Genomic DNA, 22,463 nt, shown 5'->3' on the forward strand with positions numbered 1-22,463 from the left:
AAGAAAGCTTGACCACGAGAGACCAATAGGGAAGGTGGCTGTTCCTGATACGGTAGGAATATGTTTGACCGCTGTTTTTAGAAATCCCCACCTCACAGGCACCCACCCCAGGCATGGTGTAAAATAGTTTGATTGCCCACTATTAGAAGTTGAAAAATAGAATGAAGTTGTAATTAAGAGGTGAAAAGCAGTGCATGTGTCTGAGTGGATCTTAGAGAGAGGATACAAAATGGTTTCATTGGCTTTGCTACATTGAAAAAGTAGCAAGTGCACAGAAGGAATTATGTGCAATTTGGAAGCTTACTGCTCTTTCAACTACAGTAGAACCTCTACTTACGACTGCCTCTACTTGGGCCTGATTCAAATTGTGACCGCGGCAAACCCAGAAGTAAATACTGTGTTTGCCGCAATTCGCGCACGTGCAAAAGCGGCTTCTGCCGTTTGCGCACGTGCAGAAGCGGCTGCCGCTGTCTGCACAGGCACACAATGGCGCTTCTACCAGCGACCCGTTTCGCCTAAAGGACTGATTGCTACAACGGATTATGGTGGTAAGTAGAGGTTCCACTGCACAGGCTAGCTTGTATAAGGTTCTCATCAGCTCCCCCCCCCCCAAATCTGCCTGGGTAAAATGCTAGCATGCACAAAACTTTGGATCAGTTTATGGCTCAAATGAATAGTATTTTATGTATCTGATTTGGTGTTTGTACCCATCCCTTTGCCACCTGCTTGCCTTCCTTTTTTGAGGAATAGGATTACTGGTTTTTCTATCTTTTACCCAAATGTGAGACTTGCCTGTTCTTCATTCGTGTATCCATATGGTGCATTTTGGGACATGTCCTATCACAAGAGTTCAGGAGCCTGTTCAGAAGACACAAAAGTGCTGTAGCATGCAAGTAAACGGTGTACGTGAGAAACAACCCTTATCTTGGGAGGGAGTGGCTTTTCTGCTATGTGCTTTCTAGCACATCTTATACCCGAGAGCAGCAGCTGCATTGCCGCAAAACGGTCCCTGAAGCTGGCAAATTTTCAGCTGTAGTGTGGTGGGTGCAGCAGAAATCCCAGTCACACATGCCCAAGGAGTTTTCTGGACTCGTTTTCGCAAGGGGCCTATGTTTGTTTCTGAAGCCAGTGACATCAGTTGCCATTTGAAGCAGAAGATCATGTCCAGCGTTAGTCCTACTCAGAGTAAGCCCATTGAATTTAATGGATGTAGCTAACAAGCTCGTTAATTTCAACAGGTCTCCTCTGAGTAAAACTTGCATTGGCTACAACCCAGTTTTTTTTGTTGTTGTTTCTTGAATGACTTGATCCATAACAAAGGGAATGACAAAGAACTTGCAAGGTCTGTGTTGGCTGTAGAAAGAGAGGCTAGGCGATTTTCTTTCTTTCTGGACTTTTGCAGGTTGCTTATATGTCATTCATATTCTGACTTTCATTGTAGGCATAAAAGTAAGTGGAGAGAAAAGCACACAGCTTACTGACCAGTCCCTGACAAATAGGATGTTTGTTACTCAGATGCAACATGAATGTCACAGCAACTTTTGTCTTCTGAATGGGCATTTCACAATAATACGTTTCCCAAACACTTTGTGGACCTACTACCTGCAGTCTATCATTATTCTACTGTTTAGGAAGGCAAGTGGGTGGTGAAAGAATGGCCCCACTGATCAACATGTTCCCTCTTCCTTTTTAAAACAATAATTTTATTCTATCTAAAGCACCTAAAATCAACTAGGCAACAGTTTAAATTGTTTGCCTAATGCACAGTGGGTTTGTATGATTTATGGTCAATGTTTGTTGGTGTCCACCACCCTGAGTTTTGTGGTTCCAATGGGCTTGACTAGGACTGGCATTCCCAAGACTGCTGACAAATCTCAAAGGGATGGGCTTCTTTAGGACTTTTACATCCCATGAGCCCAGCCCCTGCCCAGCTTCAGTAGGTCTGTCCACTCCAAACTTCTGACCTCCTGTTGGGCTTCCTAATGGTGAAAATAGTCTAAGACTGCATGACATGGATTAGTTTTTTGGGGTGTTTTTTGGCAATCTTTAACAGTGGGTATTATACTGTGCTGGATTCTTTAAAAAAAATGACCAAAACCTTCCTCAGAATATCTGTTGTACTTGTATGGTGCTGAAGTAGGAGTGGGGAAACAGATGTGCCATGAAATGTCAAAGACAGTGACTACTTGATTTTGATTTTTTTTGTCTTACAGGTATTTGGGGAAAGCTAGCATCTTGCCATTTTACAGATTTTATGTTCAAAGAGTTGACTGTCCTTGCTCAGACAAAATGCCTTCTTCTAAAACAAGAAAAGTGAGATGTGCTCACTTAAGCACTGGAGACTGGCCTCTTCCCACAAAATGGGACAGATGGAGAAATGTTGCTTGCTTTCAGTGCCTCGTCTCTCAATCAATCCTTGTCCTGAGCCAGTCGATTAAGCCTTAAAGTTCCATGCAGGGCTCCCTCATAAACCAGCTTTGTCCAAATAGAAGACAGTTCCTAACACAATTTTCTTCCTAGCAGAGAGATTTCTGCCCAACTAGTCTCCAGCCTAAGCCTTCTGGCAGCCTGGCTTTCATTCTGTTCCAACTCAGTTCAGAAGCTGCAACATTGCCATGACACTGAGCAGGGTATGTCTAGGACAAGTCAGCACACTTTGTGACCCTTTGGGCCAAGCAAGCTTCTTCAAGGTCTTGATAAACTTCCGCTTCTGTCAGACTGCAGAAAGGAAGTGGGATGGGAAGGAAGCATTGTTGAGGACTTGATAGGTCTGCAAATGCATGACTTGATGGATCTCAAGTTACTTAAGCTTGGTCAAAGTTTAGTCATGGTTAATTTTTACTTCCCACCTACTGTATCTCTTCCTACTCCCACCTGGAAATGGGTGCTCTCTGGCAGCTGCTGACAACACTCCCTTCATTTTGGTTGTCTACAAGCTACAGTTTGCATATGATGCTAGCGTCTTTGCTGAACCGAGGGACAGGGCTCTAGACCTGGCACCGGCACTTTCTTGTAGCACACACTCTTTACCTGCTTGCAATAAAGAACGCGATGTCAAAGCATATGCATGTACGTACATTAATCCTTATGCAAAGGAACCTCTTCCATAATTTGTGCTTCATTCTCTCTGTTGGTTTGGTTTAGTGTTCCTGCTGTGGTGCCGAGAAAAATCAACATTAGATCTTTTCACCACTGGGCCAGCATTTGTTAAACTTACGTAGGTTTTCGTGTTTAAAGAGGTCTTTCAGAGTTCTTCACACTGCTCAAAGAATAACCAAGGCAGCTGAATTCATCTCTCTCTCATGTACACCAAGGCAACTGAATTCATCTCTCTTATGTACGTCCCAATTCTGCTTTGTAACTAGAGGTCCCATCGAGGAGGATTGAACATAGGAAGCTGCCTTACATCACTAAACCATGGCTGCTTCAAGCCCAGCTTTACCTACTGGGACTGGCTGGTGTTTTCCAGGATCAAAGGGAAGGGTCTTTTCCATCACTATATCACTGAGCTACTGTGAACTGCAGGTCGTGGGGGTTGAATCTGGAACCTGCATACAGGCCATGTGCTCAACCACTTAGCTATGGGAGAAGCAACTGACATTGCAAGTCAGTGTCAGCCTGGGGCAGCAGCTCAGTATGTGTCCTCTCCATTCAGCCTTGCCTAGTTCCAATGATAAAATAAGCATGGAAATATGAAGTGGTTTTTTTAGGTACACACTGTTCCGCCGTTTCCTTTTTACACGTGCTCCCTGGGTTGGCAATCCCAGACAATCTCAGTGTAGCCTTTGCGTTTCTCCTTGCCTACTGGAGCTGCCTGTTCAATGGGAGACAGCTGCAAGCACTTCCTTCATACACACAGTGTAGTTTTGTGCACAAGTTTCTATGAAGGTGAGCTGTGGCGAATATCCAAGCAGCTGATGTGCTATGAAGAACTTGGCAAAGGCAAATTGTCCCAATGGCAAAGCCATGATCAGGTTATTATGGTAATTTAAGCTTCAGTTTGCTGGGTTGGCAACTAATTGTTTTACAGCGGTCACTGGTGTACCTTAACAAACAAAGGGCTTGTGCTCACTGCCCTCTGATCAGCAACAAAGACTGTGATCAAAGGTCCCCACCCTTGTGTCCTTCTGTTGCTCATTCCCGTTTTGTCTCTGTGGTATATCTCCAGAGGAGGCAGCTGATGTATTTAATAAAGGAGGAGGTCCTTGCAATTGTGAAGATGTATCCCACACTTCTTCCCATTTAGGACCATCAGAAGCAGGAAGAATGCTTGCTGAAACGCTTCAGATTCCAACAAATGTCCAGGGAATTCGTTCTCTCCTCCCAAACCTGGAAATGGAGCCATTGCCATTTTCCTGGTGGCTCTGGTGTGAAGCTTGTGGTGGTTTGATTAAGTCTCAAGGCTGCAAGTTGCTACTCCCACTTCCTTCAAAGTGCTTTATTATCTTATCACAGTGCTTTGTCCTTGATCACCTTAGAACAGCCTTTCTCAGCCTTGGGTCCCCAGATGTTGTTGGACTACGACTCCCATCATCCCTGACCACTAGTCTTGCTAGCTAGGGTTGATGGGAGTTGTAGGCCAAAAACATCTGGGGACCCAAGGTTGAGAACCACTGCCTTAGAAGGTAGCTACAGTAAGCTTTATTTATATGCCATTAAACTGCAAAGTCCTTTTCAAGGCTTACATCCTTCCTGCAGGTGGCAGGAAATCATCTGCTTAATAAACAATTGCTAATTACATTCCCTACCCCCACATTTTAATGTTGGGGCTCTCTAAAACAATTAAACCCATTTTGCCAATCCTTTTAGATAGATATTAAGCATTTTGGGGAAAAGCTGTTTTTGAGATACCTAGAATTTGTGTCTCCCTGGGATTGCAGAATGAATGGCATTCAAGATCCAGCCATTAGCCAAAGAAGCCAAGAGCCTCAAGCCACTGGCTGTAACTCGTGCAAGAATACCAGAATGGGGAAGGGGAGTCTGACCCTCCAAATGGAACAAAAAAAAAGTCTGTGTAGAGCTTTTCATCTTCATTCTGGTCTTAAAATATCTCCTTCCCCAACCTTTCCCTTCCATTCAACTCCTCCTATTGTGTATCTTCGATTTGTGAGCCTGATGCAGGGGGCTATTTTATTAATGTGAGCAGAAGAGAATAATTGTCTGGAAAGCAGGCTAAAAATGTAGTAAATGTAATATTTTGTCAGGGTTGTGATAGATTTCTTGATTGCATTAGCCGTGGCCCATCAACACAAAAGCAACAAAGCAAATCAATTACCCCCCACCTCTGTTACACAACGGATTGGCACTATCAAAACAGCAACAAAATGGAGCAGCAAATGTGCCGGTAAATAAAGACTTTGGAACATTATTCCAGGATCACTTTTCAGGGTGGTTCTAATCTATGTGAATAGCATTCCTACTATTGCAACTAACTCTGGATATTAATGGCAAATATATATATGGATGTATTACACTCTAGTTGGCTTTATTGCCGTGATTCTCCACCCTAGCCTTGGCCAAAAGTGCTGAGAACTCTGTTAATGATCCCTAGCTTTGTACAATGTAGGGGGAAATGTGTGTTATTAGAGTTTGGAAACGGCACTTTTGTGGCTCTTTAAACAAGGGAGAGAGTCTCCAGTATGAGGGCAGCCTTGGCTATGAGAAGCAGGCAAATAAGGAGTCCCAGATGATTTAAGGCCTAGCTTAAATAACCACTCATATTAGTTTTGACCCCTGATTTGCCCATGTCTAAGGGGAGGTTGGAATGAGCCAGAAGGAGAAGCCGCAGTTGTTGGCAAGAAAATGGGTTATGCATTCCGCTTTCCAACCTGGGTGAAGTGATCATGCCAAATAGTAACAAGTGTTTTGGTTTTTTGCTTCTTCATTTATTCTAAAACTCTGTATCCCGGTACACACCATCTAGGCTCTAAAGCGGCTATTGCTAAACAGATGGCTGTTAACAATTGTACGGGAAAAGTGGAGGACCTTAGGCTTGGGGGGGGGGGCAATGCAGCTCACCAGGCTTCTCAATATGGCCCCTGGAACAGTTCTCCAGGCTTTGGGTCCCTGATCTGTGCCCTCCCCAGGTGGTTTGGCTTGGCTGGAATGTATCCCTGCTTGCATGTGTGTGCGCGAGGGGAGAGGGTTTGGAACCTCTGGCTTTTGAATGACTGAAATGTCTGTAGCCTACTGTACAGAGGGAGGGGTCGATTCCATTGCTCCTCCCACTTTTGTATTTTGTTTCTGCCCACTTTTGCCTGTAACCCCCGTGCACCACTGACATGCAGACCCTGAAAGGCCTCGGTGGAAAAAGACCCCCCACTCCGCCCTGTTCTACAGTAAAGTGCAGTCAGCTGTCCATTCTGTTTGCCGGGAGAAACAGAAGGCCCTCTATGCATGAAACCGGGGGCAGGTAGTGATTATAATGATACAGAGAGCTGCGATAGCTCAGTTGGTAGAACATGAGACTCTCAATCTCAGGTTTGTGTGTTCAAGCCCCACTTTGGCCAAAAGATTCCTGCATTACAGCGGGTTGGACTAGATCACCCTTGTCGTCCCTTCCAACTCTCCAATTCTCTGATTCTATACCAAGAAGAAGGGATGTGGGTGGCGCTGTGGTCTAAACCACTGAGCCTCTTGGGCTTGCCGATCAGAAGGTTGGCAGTTCAAATCCGCACAACGGGGTGAGCTCCTGTTCTGTCCCAGCTCCTGCCTACCTAGCAGTTGGAAAGCCTGCCAGTGCAAGTAGATAGATAGATACCGCTGTGGTGGGAAGGTAAATGGCATTTCTGTGCCCTCTGGTTTCTGTCACAGTGTTCTGTTGCACCAGAATCGGTTTATTCATGCTGGCCACATGACCCGGAAAGCTGTCTGTGGACAAACGCTGGCTCCCTCGGTCTGAAAGCGAGATGAGTGCCGCAGCCCCATTGTCACCTTTGACTGGACTTAACCGTCCAGGGGTCCTTTACCTTTTTACCTTTTACCAAGAATAAAGAGGTGCTGTCTTAAGGCAGTGATAGAGAACAGCCCTTTAGATAGCGTTGGACTAGAGAATGTTGGCTGCCTCTGGTGAGAGTTGAATGGTAACTGGCTACCTGTCTCTGTTTTAAGAAATTATAACTTCTAAAGCTCAGGAGCATGAATGTGCCCTTCCCCGCTGCTTTCCCCCTCGATAGCAATACTTCATCAAATACTTTTTTGCAGCACCAGTGTTCAAAAGCTTGAGAACAATCATCTATAAACACCAATAGACTCCTAAAACACCAAATATTAAAATAAATCTGTTCACAATTTCACTTTACACAAAACCTAGAGGCTATGGAAGGGGCTGCAACTCAGCAGCAGAGGACCTGTTTTGCCTGCAAAATGTCAATTCCCGACATAGAATTGTAAGGTTGGAAGGGACTCCAAGAGTCATCGAGTCCAACCCACTGAAATATCAGCAAACCTATCAAAAAGGAACATCAGTAATTGGACTGGAAGGCGGCCTCTCTGTCCAAGAACCCAGAGAATATGCTGAGCTAGATGAACCAATAAACCGCTTGCTTCTTTCTAGGGAGCTCCATAATGTTGGTGCAACCTGCAAAGGTCCTGTGCTGTGCTCGCCATTGACCTAGCTTCCTGGAAGGGCAGATTCTAAAACAAAGCTTGCTCTCTGTGGAGAGGGAGCAGGATATGTAAGAAGGTGCTCCTTTAGGTCACTAAACAAGGTTTGTGCTGGAAACAAACAAAAAAAGCAATTCTTTTTGAGTTGATGCCACAGAAGTGTACATCTGCTGAGCGAAGGCAAGAAAAGCAGGAAGGAGTTTGTCTTCTGAGACCCAAGAAGTTGTGGTCTTGCAAAAGAACGACATTTGAACAAGATTCTCCTCTTTATTTGTGAGGTGGGGTAAGGAAGCAAAGTCCCCTTGACCGACGAGTGAGCTTGAAATGTTTGCACAGATTTCTCCCCTCTGTCTCAGGAAAGATTTGGGGGACGGGATGATTTCTTGGGTCAAAGCTGTGCTGCTGCAGGCTTCCTCTGGTAATATCCAGCTGCACTTTTACCTCCCAGAAACCAAGCTATGATGATCGTTCGTTTCTGGTTAGTTAGAACAAAAATATCTGTCAGCAACATGCAGCCCCCACAAACGCCCACGGTGCCCATGGCAACAGCAGCACCAGGCAGCCATGGGCAGGGATGCTGCGGAGGGGGGGGGGGCTGCGCTTGCTCCGGCATGGAAGGTGCCACCATCTCCTGTTCGGAGAGATTCTGGGTTTCTGTGGGCTCCATTTTTCACCACCTGCCTTGTGCTGCTCAGCCAAGGTTCAAGATGATGGGCTCAAGCGACTGATGTTCTTCTGACAGCTTGACTGAATGCTGCAACATTAAAACTCACAATTGAATGGCCTCCTTGCCTCTGTGTCACCTTTGAGCACCAAACAAGGGGCTCCATCAGCAGGAATCAGACCCCAGGACCTTTCGCCTTTCTGCCTCATTGCACAATTTATTTCCTAGCTTCCTCACTGTAACTGGCACTGGGGAAATACATGTTTAATAATATTAATAATTTTCCAAACCTTTGATACATATTTAATTACAATTCTTTCTAAAACCTATGAACTTTCCACCCCCCATGGTTTCCCAATTTCCCCTTATCCTGCTGCTTATCATTCCTAACACCCCGCTTCAATATAAATTGTTTTTCACCAGTGTTCACAGTTCGAATCCTGCTTGTAGATTTATCTGGCTATTATGTCTTCAAGAGTTCTAGGAAAGGGTTCCATTGCTCCCTTAACAATGACTCCTCCTGGTCTCCGATTTTTGTTCTCAGACTTACCAACAAACTGTCTGTTTGTTCTGCCAATCTTCCTTAGTTGGGATTTCTTTGTCTTCTCCTTTTGTGCATGTATTACTGTTGCCACTGTTTTCCTGTATAGAAATAGATTGAGCAACTTCTTGGGAATATCCATTATTCCTAAAAGCAAAGCCTCTGTTTTTGTTTTTTGTTAATGTCAGCTTAAACATCTCCAGTTCATCATAGATCATCTCCCAGAATCCTTTGGCCTTTTTGCATTTCCACCACATGTGGAAAATTGTACCTTCCATCTGTGGACACTTCCAACATGCATTCAAACCATTTTTATACATCCTGGCAAATTTGAGGGGAAATTAATCTACAGACAGTATCTGAGAAAATACATGTCATGTTCTTCCATCAGCAGCATTATAACTAAAGAAGCCAATGGTTTGCTGGGCAGCTTGCAATTTATATCTATCCAACTGCCCTTCATCTGAAGATCTTGGGATGGTTCACGAGATAATCATTGGATTGTTTTGAGTAAACCTACCAAAAATTAATGGACCTAAGCTTGTCATGGGCCTATTCTGAGACCATACCTGCTCTACACATTTAAAGCAGTATCATACCCACTGAAACAGTCATGGCTTCCCCCACATAGTCCTGGGAACTGTAGTTTGCTAAGGATGCTGAGAGTTGTTAGGAGACCCCCATTCCCTATAGTCCTCAAAGTGGTATAACAAGTGGTTTAACCATCAACCCCTCTTCACAGGGAACTCTGGGAACTGTAGCTCTTATCAACTCTCAGCTCCCTTATCAAACTACAGTTCCTAGGATTCTTTTTTGGGAGGGAGAGCCATAGCTATTAAGGCGGTGTAATTAAGTAGATGTGGCCTGAGTATGACCAACACTAGAAACAATGCAATGTTCCTGGCATCGCAAATAAAACTACCTCGACTTGTTTAATCAACTTGGTTGCGTTAATTGTCCAGAACTGCTGGATCTGTAGGCACTATTGGGTAGCTCACCTGTGCAGTGTAAACACATAGAATCATAGGGTTGGAAAGGGACCCAAGGGTCATCTAGTCCAACCCTCTACAATGCAGGAATCACAGCTAAAGCATCCATGAAAGATGCCCATGGAAAGATGCCCCACATCTACTCAGACTGTCCCTCCATTTAGTCCAGTAGCTTTCACGCCACTTGCTACCTGATCCCTTTAACTGAAGATGCCAGTATTGAACCTAGGACCTTCTGCTGTTTATTTGTCCCCAACAAACTTACGGTAAATGTATCTGAGTATCCCAAAATTGGCTTGCAATGCAGCTGTGTGTGCTGCTCCGGAGCTACGGAGACCAGACCCCCAGTCACCTACCATGTTAATGAAGCCCTGACAAAAGAACCAGAGTTTATTTTTCCTTCTGAAGATCAGCTTCAATGTGCATCTTGGCACATAGATCAACATGTATGTTTTATGCAGATTTGTGTCATGGGTCTTCTGAGTCTTTTAAATACCTAGCAATACCCACCGCTTTCAGAAATTCAGGGAATGGCGCCGGGTTCTGCAATGCATTAGCTGAGAAAGGTAACAGCGTCACTAAAAGCAAACAGCCCCCAGAAATGTGCTCTGGCGGGCAAATGTGGCCTGTAAACCAAAGCATGGCCACAGATAGCATCTCTGCCTTTCATGGCGCCAGCCTTTTTCCTAACCATTCAAGCCACCCTCCCTGTGTTTTCCAGCAAAGATCTATGGAACCCTTGGGTTCCGTGAACAGCCCAAAGGGCTGCGGTTTTGTACACCTCCAACCTCAGGCACTTTGTCCTCTCTCTAGTGTTGGCCAGGCACTGCCATTCCAAAAGTGGGAGCACCTACAACTAATATGCAGGTGAGTCTAGTTGCATCCTGGAACCTTAAATCTTTCAAAGCTGGATGTTCAGAACCAGTCCATATCTAAGTAACTATTAAATAAATTGAAGGGACCCAGGCGGCGCTGTGGGTTAAACCACAGAGCCTAGGGTTTGCTGATCAGAAGGTTGGCGGTTCGAATCCCTGCCACGGGGTGAGCTCCCGTTGCTCGGTCCCAGATCCTGCCCACCTAGCAGTTCGAAAGCACATCAAAGTACAAGTAGATAAATAGGGGCCGCTCCAGCGGGAAGGTAAACAGCGTTTCCGTATTGTTTTGTTTTTGTTGTTTCCGTGCGCTGCTCTGGTTTCGCCAGAAGCGGCTTTGTCATGCTGGCCACATGACACAGAAGCTGTCTGCGGACAAACGCCGGCTCACTCGGCCTATAGAGCGAGATGAGCTCCGCAACCCCAGCCGGACACGACTAGACCTGATGGTCAGGGGTCCCTTTACCTTTACTAATAAATAAATTGCTAAGCATCAGTTCTTATTTGTGGGTTGTTGTTTTGGGCGGGGAGAGACACAAAGGGGGGGATTCTGCAGAATATCACGTTTCAGGATTTAATAATAAATAGATTGATTGATTGAAAAACCACTGCTCTGTATGAATTAAACCTAGTCCCAGCTCTGCAGCAGTTTAAACCCTAAATGCATTTTCATCTAGCAAATACTGCAAAGACCTTCCTCTTAAAACGGCAACAGAACTGATGAGAGTGGGGTTCCCCACACCACCACCACCCACATGCTTCTCATAGCATCTTGGCGTAGTAAAAAACAAAAACAAATCATAGGTCAAGGGGGCTACCTATTGTGTAAAAGCTGTTTGGTAGTGGATTTGAATGCTGGAATTGTAGTTGAAAGGGAGGGTCATCTAGCCCCACCCACTGAAATGCAGGTATCTCAGTCCCCCATCCAATTTGAAACCACACCAGGCGCTGCTTAGCATTGCAAATAACTAGCAATTTTATTGCTGCACCGCTAGGAGGATAAGTAAATGACAAACTATAATATGCATGTCTGCATTCATTACTGTGGTCATTGTTCCCCAACCTTTTCAGAACAAGGGCCCAGCTTTAGCGCAAAGATGCATCTGGGAACCCACTTTTTAAATTTTGCACCATATATTTTGTACAGTGGTCACCGTTGCGACCCACCTTTAGACAGGTTACAACCCACCAGCAGGTTCCCACCCACCAGCTGAAGACCAGTGTTTTAGGTGGTGTGGAAACTTCGGCTATTATTCTATGACGATACTTGTAAAGAATGTAAGGAAGCCCTGCTAGATCAGGCCAGCGGCCTAACTGCTCCACGATCCTGTTTCCATAGTAGCAACTGTAACTGCAGCATCAGGAAGAGCAAATCCAGCCATCATCCTTGTAATGACTGCTGTAAAGCCATAGCCAGATTCCTATCTATAAAGGAGTGGTTATTACAGTCTTCAAGGCACCACCAGTGGACAGTGGCAGAGGCTCTAACTTGCAGGCAGGAAATGGTCTTTGGATCCGTGGAGCCTCCACCTGAATGGTGTTTAAGAGAGCATGACTGTCAGGGGTGTAGAATCTCTAGATCTCCAGGTGTCCATTGATATTAATCTGTATCCCACCTTTTATCCAAGGAGTGCAAGGTGGCAAACACACTGCTCCCTCTCACCATTTTATCCTCACAAAACAACCCTGTGAGGTAGGTCAGGGCGACAGATGGTAAGTAGCCCAAGATCACCCAGCAGGCCTTCATGGCAGAGTGGGGATTTGAACCCTGGTCTCCAAGGGCATAGTCTAATATTCTAACCACTACACCAGGCTGGCTGTTGTGCTACAACTCCCATAGTTTTTGAGCATTGGCTAAGATGCCTGGGGATGATGGGCCGTCCAACCATCCCTGGAGTGCTAAAGGCTTCCCATCTGTGATGTTATATTCACAGTGAGACTCCAATGGATGGCACAGAGGGCTTTCTCCGAATTGGACCTGGAGAAGATGAGAACAGAGCAAAAACATGGACTGTGGAGCCCTAACTGCAAATTTGGCCTGTGACTGCAAAGTGCAAACCTCAGCGCACTTAATAGGGAGCAAGTCGCACTGAACACAGTGGGCCTTACTTCTGAGTAAAGAAGCTTAGAATCGCGCCGTTAAAAGTGGAAATAGGTATCCCTCGAGAGGGACCTGTTTGGGCTGAAGATGAATTGCGCTTCTCTCTCTCTCTCTCTCTCACACACACACACGCGCGCACACTCCAAGTTATCTTCCCAACAGCCCTGCGAAGTAGGCTGCAAACCAGAGAAGTGGGTGGGCGCGTAACTACAGGACAGGGGAGTGGTTCTGATTGGGCTGCACGGGAGCGGGGCTGGTAGAATTCGGGGCGGGCGGCGCACGTGGGGAGCGGCCCCTCCTTTGCGCGCGGAAGTTCCCCGAGGCAGGTGCAAGCGGACCGGGGTTGGGGAGAAAGAGGGAACACGCGAAGTCCGAGCGAGCCGCTTCCTCGAGCTGCGGGTGATCCCGACCCCCCCCCCACCTGCGCCGCCCCGTCGAGGCTGAGCAGCACGCTCCGCTTTGGCGGCGACGGGGAAAGGGGCTGCAGCAATCCCCCCCTCCTCCGCCCGGGGGCGGCTGGTGCGCGGTAGGGTGGATCGCCCTCCCCCGAGGCTGCTGCTTGCCGGCGGCCCTCCCCTGGCAGCTCTCCCGGGCTCTGCCCAGTGCCGGGCTCGCTGTTCGCCAAGCAGCTTCGCTCGCTCGCGTTGCAGGAGCCGCCTTCTGCCGCACGCAGCGGGCTGGGCGTCTCTCTCTCTCACCCCCGATCTGAAGCGTCGCCCCCCCCTCCTTCCTTCCTCCTCCTCCCCGCCTGCCAGCCAAGCTCGCGCCCCCGCCCCTCCTCCCCCCGCTGCCAGCCGGAGCCGAAGCCGGAGCGGAGCCCGGGCGGCTCATTGCGGAGCGAAGCTGCAGCCGCGATGGCCACGACCGTGACCTGCACCCGCTTCACCGACGAGTATCAGCTGTACGAGGAAATTGGCAAGTAAGGAGCCGGCGCCGCGCCTCGCACGGGCACGGGATGGGCGGGAGAGAAGACGCGCAGGGGCGATCCCCACACTGCACCCTCCCCCCCCCCCCACCCTAAAGCAAATACGCCCACCCCCCCTCTCGCCGCTTCGGGGTTTGCGTTGGGGCCTGGACGGCTGACCGGCTGCCTGCCCCACGGCTTGCAGTGTGGGAGGCCCGGCCGGGGGCTGACTATGGAGAGGCGGGCCTGGTGGCGGGGAAGGCGAGCAGCGGGGCGGCGGCAGCCCCTTCCCCAGCGTGGCTCTTCGGGGGTGGGGTGGGTGGTCTGCCGAGAGAGGGGGGTCCTGGAGAGAGAGGGGGGGCTCGCCCGCGCTGCGCAGCCATGACGCACGCTGCGGAGCCCCACCAGGCAACAATATGATGCGTGGGGGCGGGCGATCCCTCTCCAACCCGCGACCCTTTTTTGGGGGGGGGGGAGAGCGCCTATCTCTTGGTCCCGACGCCGCCCTGCCGCTTTCCTCCGTCGGAGATTGATTTCCCGGCGGCGCCGAGGAAGGAGAGTGGTGGCTGCCGAGGGTTGCGCCTTCACTGCAGTGGCGGTGCCGCTGCTACTGCTGGGCTCTCGGCTGCCTGTTCCAGCCGGGAGAACTGCTTGCTCGTCGGGCTCCCGCAGGCGCGCAGCAAAAGCACGTGGCAGGGCGCGTAGCCCCGGGGGAGAAAGGGAAGGGATCGCTACGGCGATCGGGTGTTCTTTAGTACCGGGTCGGCCAGTTCGCTGTGCGGGGTTGGGGGGGATACGCGGGGGGCTCCCCCTCGCCGGTAGGCGCGCTCTCTCCGCCTGCGCGCTTACGAGTGCGTGGGCTGCGGAGTGGGGACGCGGCGGGGGGGGGAGTGAGGGCTGGCTGGCTGGCTGGAGAGCTGGTTGCCTGGTTCCACGCTGGGGAGCGGGGGTGGCTGGCAGCGCGTCTGCCTGGCGAGGAAACCGAGGGGAGGGCGGAGAGGAAGAAGTGGGGTTGCTCTTTGCTGGGGAGGGACGACACCTGAAAGGCGAGGGGGAGGAAATGGCGATTGGAGGAGCGGAGAAGAAATAATGCGTGGAGTGGGGGTGGGAGTAGTAGTTGCCTCTTGCTTAGATCCGGTCAGGGCCTTGGAGCGGGTGTATTGCGTAAGAGTGGGGAGGGGTGGGGAGCCCACTCGCCCATTGGTGCAGTCTTACCTTCCTCCTTTTAAAGGAGAGGTGCCGCCGGCGTAAATCAGCCCGCTCTACTCTCGCTCCTTCCTTGCGTGGGATTACTCACTAGTGGGGAACTCTGCACATGCTCCAGCCTGCCTAGATGTCTCTTGGGAAGGAGAGTCTTGGCGGAATGGGATAACGGGAAGCTTGGCGTTGAAACAGCCAGGGCTCGGTCATCCGGCTCCAGGGATGGGAGCATCTCTGCAGCGGGAAAAGCGAGCCTATTGCTGGGGTGTGAGACAAGTCAGTATTCCAGGCATCCTTTGCTAGGTGTTGCAAGCTTTCTCCAGCAATCTGGCTGCTGGCCAGCAAGGCTGAGCTTTGTGTGTGTGCTTGGCATTCTGCACAGTTTCAGAGCTTGGGTTTCTTCTTTGCCTGCTGCTCCTGAACAGGGCTCCATGCCCCATAAGAAGATGTTGCAAGGAGTGAGCCTTGCAGAGAGAGTCCTGCCACGAACAGCTTCAGACATGATAAAAGTGGGAACTGGGAATAAGATAGAGACCTTCAAAATAGCCCTTCTGGACAAACCAAAGGCTTCCTGTTGTCTACAGTGGCCTATCAGATGTTGCTTTAGGGACCCACAAGCTGGATGTGAGGGCAATTGCTTTTTTTTGCTGCTGTTCTTCATAAGCAACTGGTATTCAGAGCCATATTGCATTTGAACTTGGAGGTAGCATATAGTCAGCTCAACTAGAAAGCTCAGTGTATTTGCCTAATTCTAATTTAAAATCATCTAGTAGCTATCACCACACCTTGTGGCTGCAATATTATCTACTATGTAAAGAAGTACTTCCTTTTGCCTGTCCTTAGGGATGGTAGGGACTGTCAGTTTCGGTTCTCACAGCTTCTCACTTCTCTAGCCTTTGGTTCATCACATGTCTGCTGCAGCAATTCATGAATTTTCTTTTTAAAAATCCTCTTGAAAACTCTCCAGCATTTTAGTGTAAATTTCTCCTGATAAATTACATTTTTAAAAATACTAATATCCATTTTGTTGACTAACAAATCCTTCTAATATGCATTTTTGTATGCTATTTTCACTAATATATTCATTTTTATGCACACTTTTACCTAATCTATGTGCATTTTTTGTAAACATTTGTTGGATGGAGCATTGCAAATGTTGGATAAGTGCAGATTTTGAGGGATGGCTGTGTTTCGGTTCTCATATTGTTTCAGAAAATGTGACTTTGATAATTTTGGCTTTAAAATGTGAACTGAATCTTAAGTTCTCCCACATCTGCCTCTCCTGAATCACCAGCCAATCTACTTTATGGGATTGCTCCCCTGGTCCTGGTATTTTGACCATCCCCCCTCCCTAGTCACTGAAGCATCTTGTTGAATGGACACTACAGTGGTACCTCAGGTTACATACGCTTCAGGTTACATACTCCGCAAACCCAGAAACAACGCTTCAGGTTAGAACTTTGCTTCAGGATAAGAACAGAAATTGTGCTCTGGCAGCACAGCAGCAGTGGGAGGCCCCATTAGCTAAAGTGGTGCTTCAGGTTAAGAACAGTTTCAGGTTAAGAACGGACCTCCAGAACGAATTAAGTTCTTAACCCGAGGTACCACTGTAATTGGTGAACATAGGCGTGCAGCTCAGTAATATGTTGAGCAACTCTTGGACATGCCAGTACTAATTTAGGATTCCCATCTTTTGAACCGACCTCTGTGACTGTGCCTAAAGAGTAATTTGGTCTTCAGGAATTAGAGGGTGAAGTTTTATTTTTTTTAAAAATGGTACCAGCAGATTAAACTGCTGTTAGAGGATGCAGGAGCAGGTTAGGCTATTTTTTTCCTGTAATCCTAAATCAAACATATTGGGGGGAAATAGAGAAAAGGAAACATCTGCATTTACTAAATGTTCTGTTAAGGTGCTACTAGACCTGCTTTTCATGCCAGGGCTCAGACCTGGGACACCTGAGTCAATAATTAAGGTGAGAGGGCTGTTAAGTGTGTTATGCCCATTGAATAACAGTTATCAGCCCCCCCCACAACCCAGCTTGGTAATAGAAGGACTCTTTGGGATCAGTGGGTCTGAGTTGCAGGCACGTGCAAACTCCCATAACTCAGAGCACACGCGTATTTGAGGAAGTGTCATAGTTTAGCATGGGCTTGCATTCAGAAGGTCCCATATTTTATCCCTGGCATCTCCATGGAGGACTTGTCTGAAATCTTGGAGAGCCTCTGTCAGTGTAGACAGCACTGAAGAAGATAGGCCGATCCTCTGAGTTATCATAAGGCGGGTTCCTCACTCTGTACTTAATGCACCTCATTTTGCAATGGTGAATTGAGAGGCTCTCAAATGTGGAAGGCCATATTCCCTAGGCCTGCCTTCCTGGTACACATGGCTGCCAGCAGGCTGCTGTTCTTCCTAGAAACCGAGGGGGGAATTGTGATTCTGGACACGGCCCAAATCTGCCTTTCTTTTAGCATCTTTGTGATGCGGCTCCTCCCTCCCTCCCATTTGATGTCTGCATTAATAAATCTTACTCTGGGCTCCCACAGCTATGAGTGATGTGGGGACCAAAGGCGATACCTTTATAGAGGGCGGGATTCTCTTAGGGAAATCGAACAGACTTAGGTGGGTGGCTTCACAATTTCAGTAGCATCAGCAGAAGTTTTAAGACTTAAGGGTAATTAGGCCGCATACTCTTAATTCAAGAATTGGATTCTGTTCAGGATCGACAGACTAAGCTTGTATCTGTCCGTTTTCTGAAATACTCTCCCATTCAACACTTGTACTCTGCTACCAGCTCCATAGAGACATCTTAGTCTGTTACAGGAAACCCAGAAAGAGTTCTCTAGCATCTTAAGGCTATTAGATATATATTACGACATAAGCTTTGATGGACTGGAGCCCACTCCATAAGATGCCTATTACTCACTTCCTCCTTGTGAGAGCATTGCTGATTTTGTGGTTTTGGTCTTCCCCGTCTTCTATATTAGTCTCTTGCTCTGCTTGATTATTTTGCCGTAATTATCTTTGATTTGCGGGTTGTTGTTGTTTTTGTCCGTAATAGTAGTGCTGTTAGCTATATCTGTTATTGAGTGTGGAATCCCAGGTGGATTTCTCCAGAACTCTGTGCTTTCATCAGAAAAAAAAACCCATTTCCAAATCTGGGAGAACTTTAATGTGATGGGTGAAGGGAAAGGCCTGTGATTTGCATTAATCTCACAAGCCGTGATATGGGATGACAGTATCAACTACCGGTATATCCTGTGGTCTTCAGTGCTTGGAATTTCTCCCTCAGAGGAACAACCTTGCTGGCACCCGTCACTCAGGAGTTTGCCATTTAACATTCAGAACCTTTTCACCTAGGATAATATTCGCTGCTTTTTGCCTTTGGGAGCTAGATTAATTTCCTCTCTACTAACCACTGAAGAATAGAGACTCCTGCATTCCCAGAGCTATTTCATAAATAACTTGGCTCTTTGGCTTCAGGCTTCTGGTCTTCTCCAGGCTTCTGCGACCCTATCTTAACTATTTGCAGCATGTAGTTTGTGAATGTGTGCAAGCACAAGGGAAGGAGACAATTAGGGAGTAAGAAAATGAAAAAGCACCCCACAAGTTGGCCACACCAGAAGCATGGTGACAAAGAATTGGATGTGGCTCCTGTCAGATATAGCCTAGATCAGGCTTCCTCAACCTCGGCCCTCCAGATGTTTTGAGACTACAATTCCCATCATCCTTGACCACTGGTCCTGCTAGCTAGGGATCATGGGAGTTGTAGGCCAAAAACATCTGGAGGGCCAAGTTTGAGGAAGCCTGGCCTAGATGGTGTCTGCCAGATGTTGCTGGAGGACTACAACAGCCAAAGGCCAGAGATTATGGGAGTTGTAGTCTGGGAACATCTGGAGGGTACCACTTGGGTTGCTTCTGGTTCAAATCAAGATGTGCAATTAGGAGCAGCTCTTTCCCCTCACCAGCTGCCATTACTTTTCTGTCCTAATTCCAGAGCCAGCCCAGCCATTGATGAAGGAGGGCAAGGCCTCTGACTCGGGTGTTAGAAGCCCCCCAGGCAGCACTCCTGCAGGTGCACCACCACCATCAGTGCTGATTTCAGGCAAGATCAGATCCATTTGGGGCGAGATCTCTCCCCAAAGTAGCACAATCTTGCCTGAAATTGGCACCGCTTGGCAGGGCGCACGGCGGTGGCAGAGTAGGTGGTGTTGGCAGCAGCAGATGTAGTGGCAGGAGGAGCAGCAGCAGGGCAGGGTGGCACTTCCTGTTTAGCCTCAGGCGGCAAAATGGGCTGCGCCACCCCTGCCTAACCCCTCCCCTTAGGGTCGCCAGGTGACGGTGCTGCGGTATTTATTTATTCTTGGGGTTTTCACACCAATTTCCCGCTGCAGGTGGCTTACAAAGTTTTAAAAAATGAATCGGACAAAATATCATACAAATCCAATACAATAAGACGGCAGCAGTGCAGATCAATACAGCAGGGAGACGCGAATGAGAAAGCACGTCAAACGCTTGCCTCAACAGAAAAGTCTTTATTTGGTGACAAAATACCAGCAACGACAGGCCAAAGTTAATCTGTCTAGGAGGCGATTTCTATAGCTTGAATGCCACCATAGAGAAAACCTTTTTTCTCGCTCTCACCAAGTGACCCAGAGCCAGTGACAAGCATAGCAGCCAGCTACTTGTGTCCCCATCCTCCCCCCTTTTGAGTTCTCCAAGGGGCAACACTGAGATTAGCTGGAGTGGTTGTAAGTAAAAAAAAAAAAAAAAGGATGCAGATGGAGGCTGGGAAGCAGGGAAACAGAGAAAGGGGAATGAATCTAAGGAGAGCTGTGCTGGATCAGTCCAAAGGCCCATCCAGTCCAGGATTCTGTTCCTACAGTAGCCAACCTTTGGAAAGCCTGCAACCAGGATCTGAATACACTAGCACTCTCCTGCTCAAGTTCCCTTCAAAGTCACTGGTTTTCAGAGGCATATTGCCTCTGGTACTGAACTTAGTACAGCCATCATGCCTAGTAGCTATTGATATCCTCTAAGTGGAGGCAGGAGTGAATGGGAGAGATTATTTCACATGTTTTTATTTTTACATGTACAGTGGTACCTCGGGTTACAGACACTTCAGGTTACAGACTCCGCTAACCCAGAAATAGTACCTCGGGGTAAGAACTTTGCTTCAGGATGAGAACAGAAATCGCACGGCGGCGGCACGGCGGCAGTGGGAGGCCCCATTAGCTAAAGTGGTACCTCAGGTTAAGAACAGTTTCAGGTTAAGAGCGGACCTCCAGAACGAAGTTCTTAACCAGAGGTACCACTGTACAGTGGAACCTTATGTTACATACCATTCTCCTTGCGAATGCTGCGGGTTACGAGCTCCGCTAACCCGGAAGTAGATGCTCCCGGTTGTGGACTTTGCCCCAGGATGCAAGCGGAAGTCGTGTACTGGCAGCACGGCAGCAGAGGGAGGTGCCATTAGCGAAAGCGTGCCTTAGGTTATGAACGGTTTTGGCTTAAGAACAGACCTCTGGAACGAATTAAGTTTGTAACCAGAGATACCACTGTATTTAGAGTTAGTTATAGTAGTTCATGTGAGCATGGTCTCCAAACTCGCCTTCCTTTAGCTTCCTTTTAACCAGCCTCGGTGACACACCTTTCTCCAGAGTATACAGGCCTTCCTAAGCATGCATGCTGTGCAATTTCTTCAGAGTCTCCTCTTTGATTAAGCCTATTCTTGATTCAGCTTCTTGTCTCCGCTGGCTTTTGCCTCAAGCTTCCTGCTCCACTTCCTTCCCTTCCTTCCTTCCGATGCCTCTTTTCTTGGTCTGTTCCGTTCTCTGTGCCTTTTTTCGGGAAACTTGCCCTTTCAACGTCTTTCCTCAGCCTGCCCCCTCTGCTCAACTGTGTGAAGTTTTGATTCCACCTGAACTGACAAGTTTCTCTGCCCTCACAGAAATTGGACTGCAACTGGCAACTCTCCGGTGCCACCTCAGCAGTTTGGCCAACCTTTAGGGAGGAACCTTGGTGTGGTCCACATACTTGTTGCCTATGGCTTTTAAGTGTGATCTGCTTTCATAAGAATGTAAGAGCCTGCTGAATCAAGCCAATGGCTCATCTAGTCCAGCATCCTCTTCTCACAGTGGCCAACCAGATGCCGATGGGAAGCCTGCAAGCGGGACATGAGCACAACAGTGCTCTGCCCACCTCTGATTCCCAGCATGCTTCCTCCGACAGCAGAGATAGAATATAGCTATTTTGGCTAGTAGCTGTTGATAGCATTAACCTCCATGCGTATGTCCAGTCGTCTTCGAAAGCCATCCAAGTTGGTGCCCATCACTGCCTCCTGTGGCAGTGAGTTCCATAGTTTAGAGTACTTTCTTTTTTCTGTATTGAATCTTCCAACATTCAGCTTCATTGGACGTCCACAAGTTTTAGTGTTATAAAAGAAGGGGGGCTTTTCTCTAGCCACATTTGGCATGCCTCGTATAGTTTTGTAAATTTCCATCACATCACCTCTTACTTATTTTAGAGACAAGTTGCAAATGCTGTAACATTTCCACACAGGGAAGTTGCTCCGCCCCTTCATCATTTGGGTTGCCCTTCTCTGAACCCTTTCCAGCTCTGTGTTTGCTTAAAGGCTGTGATCTAAGCACTGTTACAAGGCGCATTGAAAAATATTGGCTTTGCTTCCAATATATATACGTATAGAAATTATGTTCAGGCATTCACTTCAACACACAGTGTTTAAAAGCGGGAAGAGGCATGCATGTCTCCATGAGCATCAGCCCTAACCTTCCCCACTTAACACGGGAAGCTTGGGATGCAGAACATGATGGAGGCAGAAGAACCACTATGCCTCTCTTTACCAGTTGTGGTCCTCAGGAGCACAACAGGAAGAGCACCTCTGCATTCAGGTCCTGCTCGCTATAAGAAGAGGATGCTGGACCTTTGGCCTGGTCCAGGAGACTGTTCTTATGTTTGGGGAGTCGAGAACAAAATATCAATCAGTTACTACTTTATCCTGAGCAGGGAGGGTGGGGTGGGGAGATTAAGAGTACCCTAGACATCCTTTTCTCATGTCTGTTAAAAAAAAAAAAGCAACTTGAATATGGATGGCAGGTCTGTTCATCTCTATATATCCCATGTTATGCAAGCTACCTCATGGCATATTTTCAAATATGTACAGTACATCTCACTCCTCCATATATAAACACGATGATGGGATGCATTAAATTTGGCTGCCTTAAGAGCGATGTCTGGAATAGCAAGCGATATAGGTTCCTAATATGGAACATATATGCCAAAATCAGAAAGAATGCAGATTACGGAGGTCTGCATTAGTGAAGTTTTCATGGGAAGCACTGGAAGAATATTAAATTCACGATATATTCCATTTAAAGCAGAGGCAGGGGCAGGGGCAGGTTACAAATCAGGGCATTCAGAAAACCTGGCCATTTAGTATGTTTCGATGTTACATATGGGGGGGGGGTCCAGCCTGGGATATGCCTCCCTGATACGAATTGTGCTACCTCTCCCCCTGCCTTCATTCAGATCTCTTTTCCACATGGCCTTTGGCTTATCCTCTAGAGGCT

General features: G+C 47.7%; 1 protein-coding gene across 19 annotated transcripts in view; it reads left to right on the forward strand.

The window, feature by feature from the left end:
• The first annotated feature begins 13,485 nt into the window (after positions 1–13,485).
• CAMK2B (calcium/calmodulin dependent protein kinase II beta) overlaps positions 13,486–22,463 on the forward strand; it is a 183,030-nt gene continuing 174,052 nt past the window's right edge. For 4 of the 19 annotated variants that reach the window (XM_033172136.1, XM_033172133.1, XM_033172144.1 and 1 more), the window contains exon 1: positions 13,487–13,691. In XM_033172136.1, coding sequence (XP_033028027.1) covers positions 13,627–13,691 — 65 coding nt within the window. In that variant the 5' untranslated portion in view covers positions 13,487–13,626. Of the gene's footprint in view, positions 13,692–22,463 lie in introns of all 19 variants that reach the window. The other 15 variants (XM_033172146.1, XM_033172149.1, XM_033172148.1 and 12 more) reach the window with 7 other exon arrangements.

This window comes from Lacerta agilis, chromosome 15 (genome assembly GCF_009819535.1).
Source record: "Lacerta agilis isolate rLacAgi1 chromosome 15, rLacAgi1.pri, whole genome shotgun sequence".
Classification (NCBI taxonomy): domain Eukaryota; kingdom Metazoa; phylum Chordata; class Lepidosauria; order Squamata; family Lacertidae; genus Lacerta; species Lacerta agilis.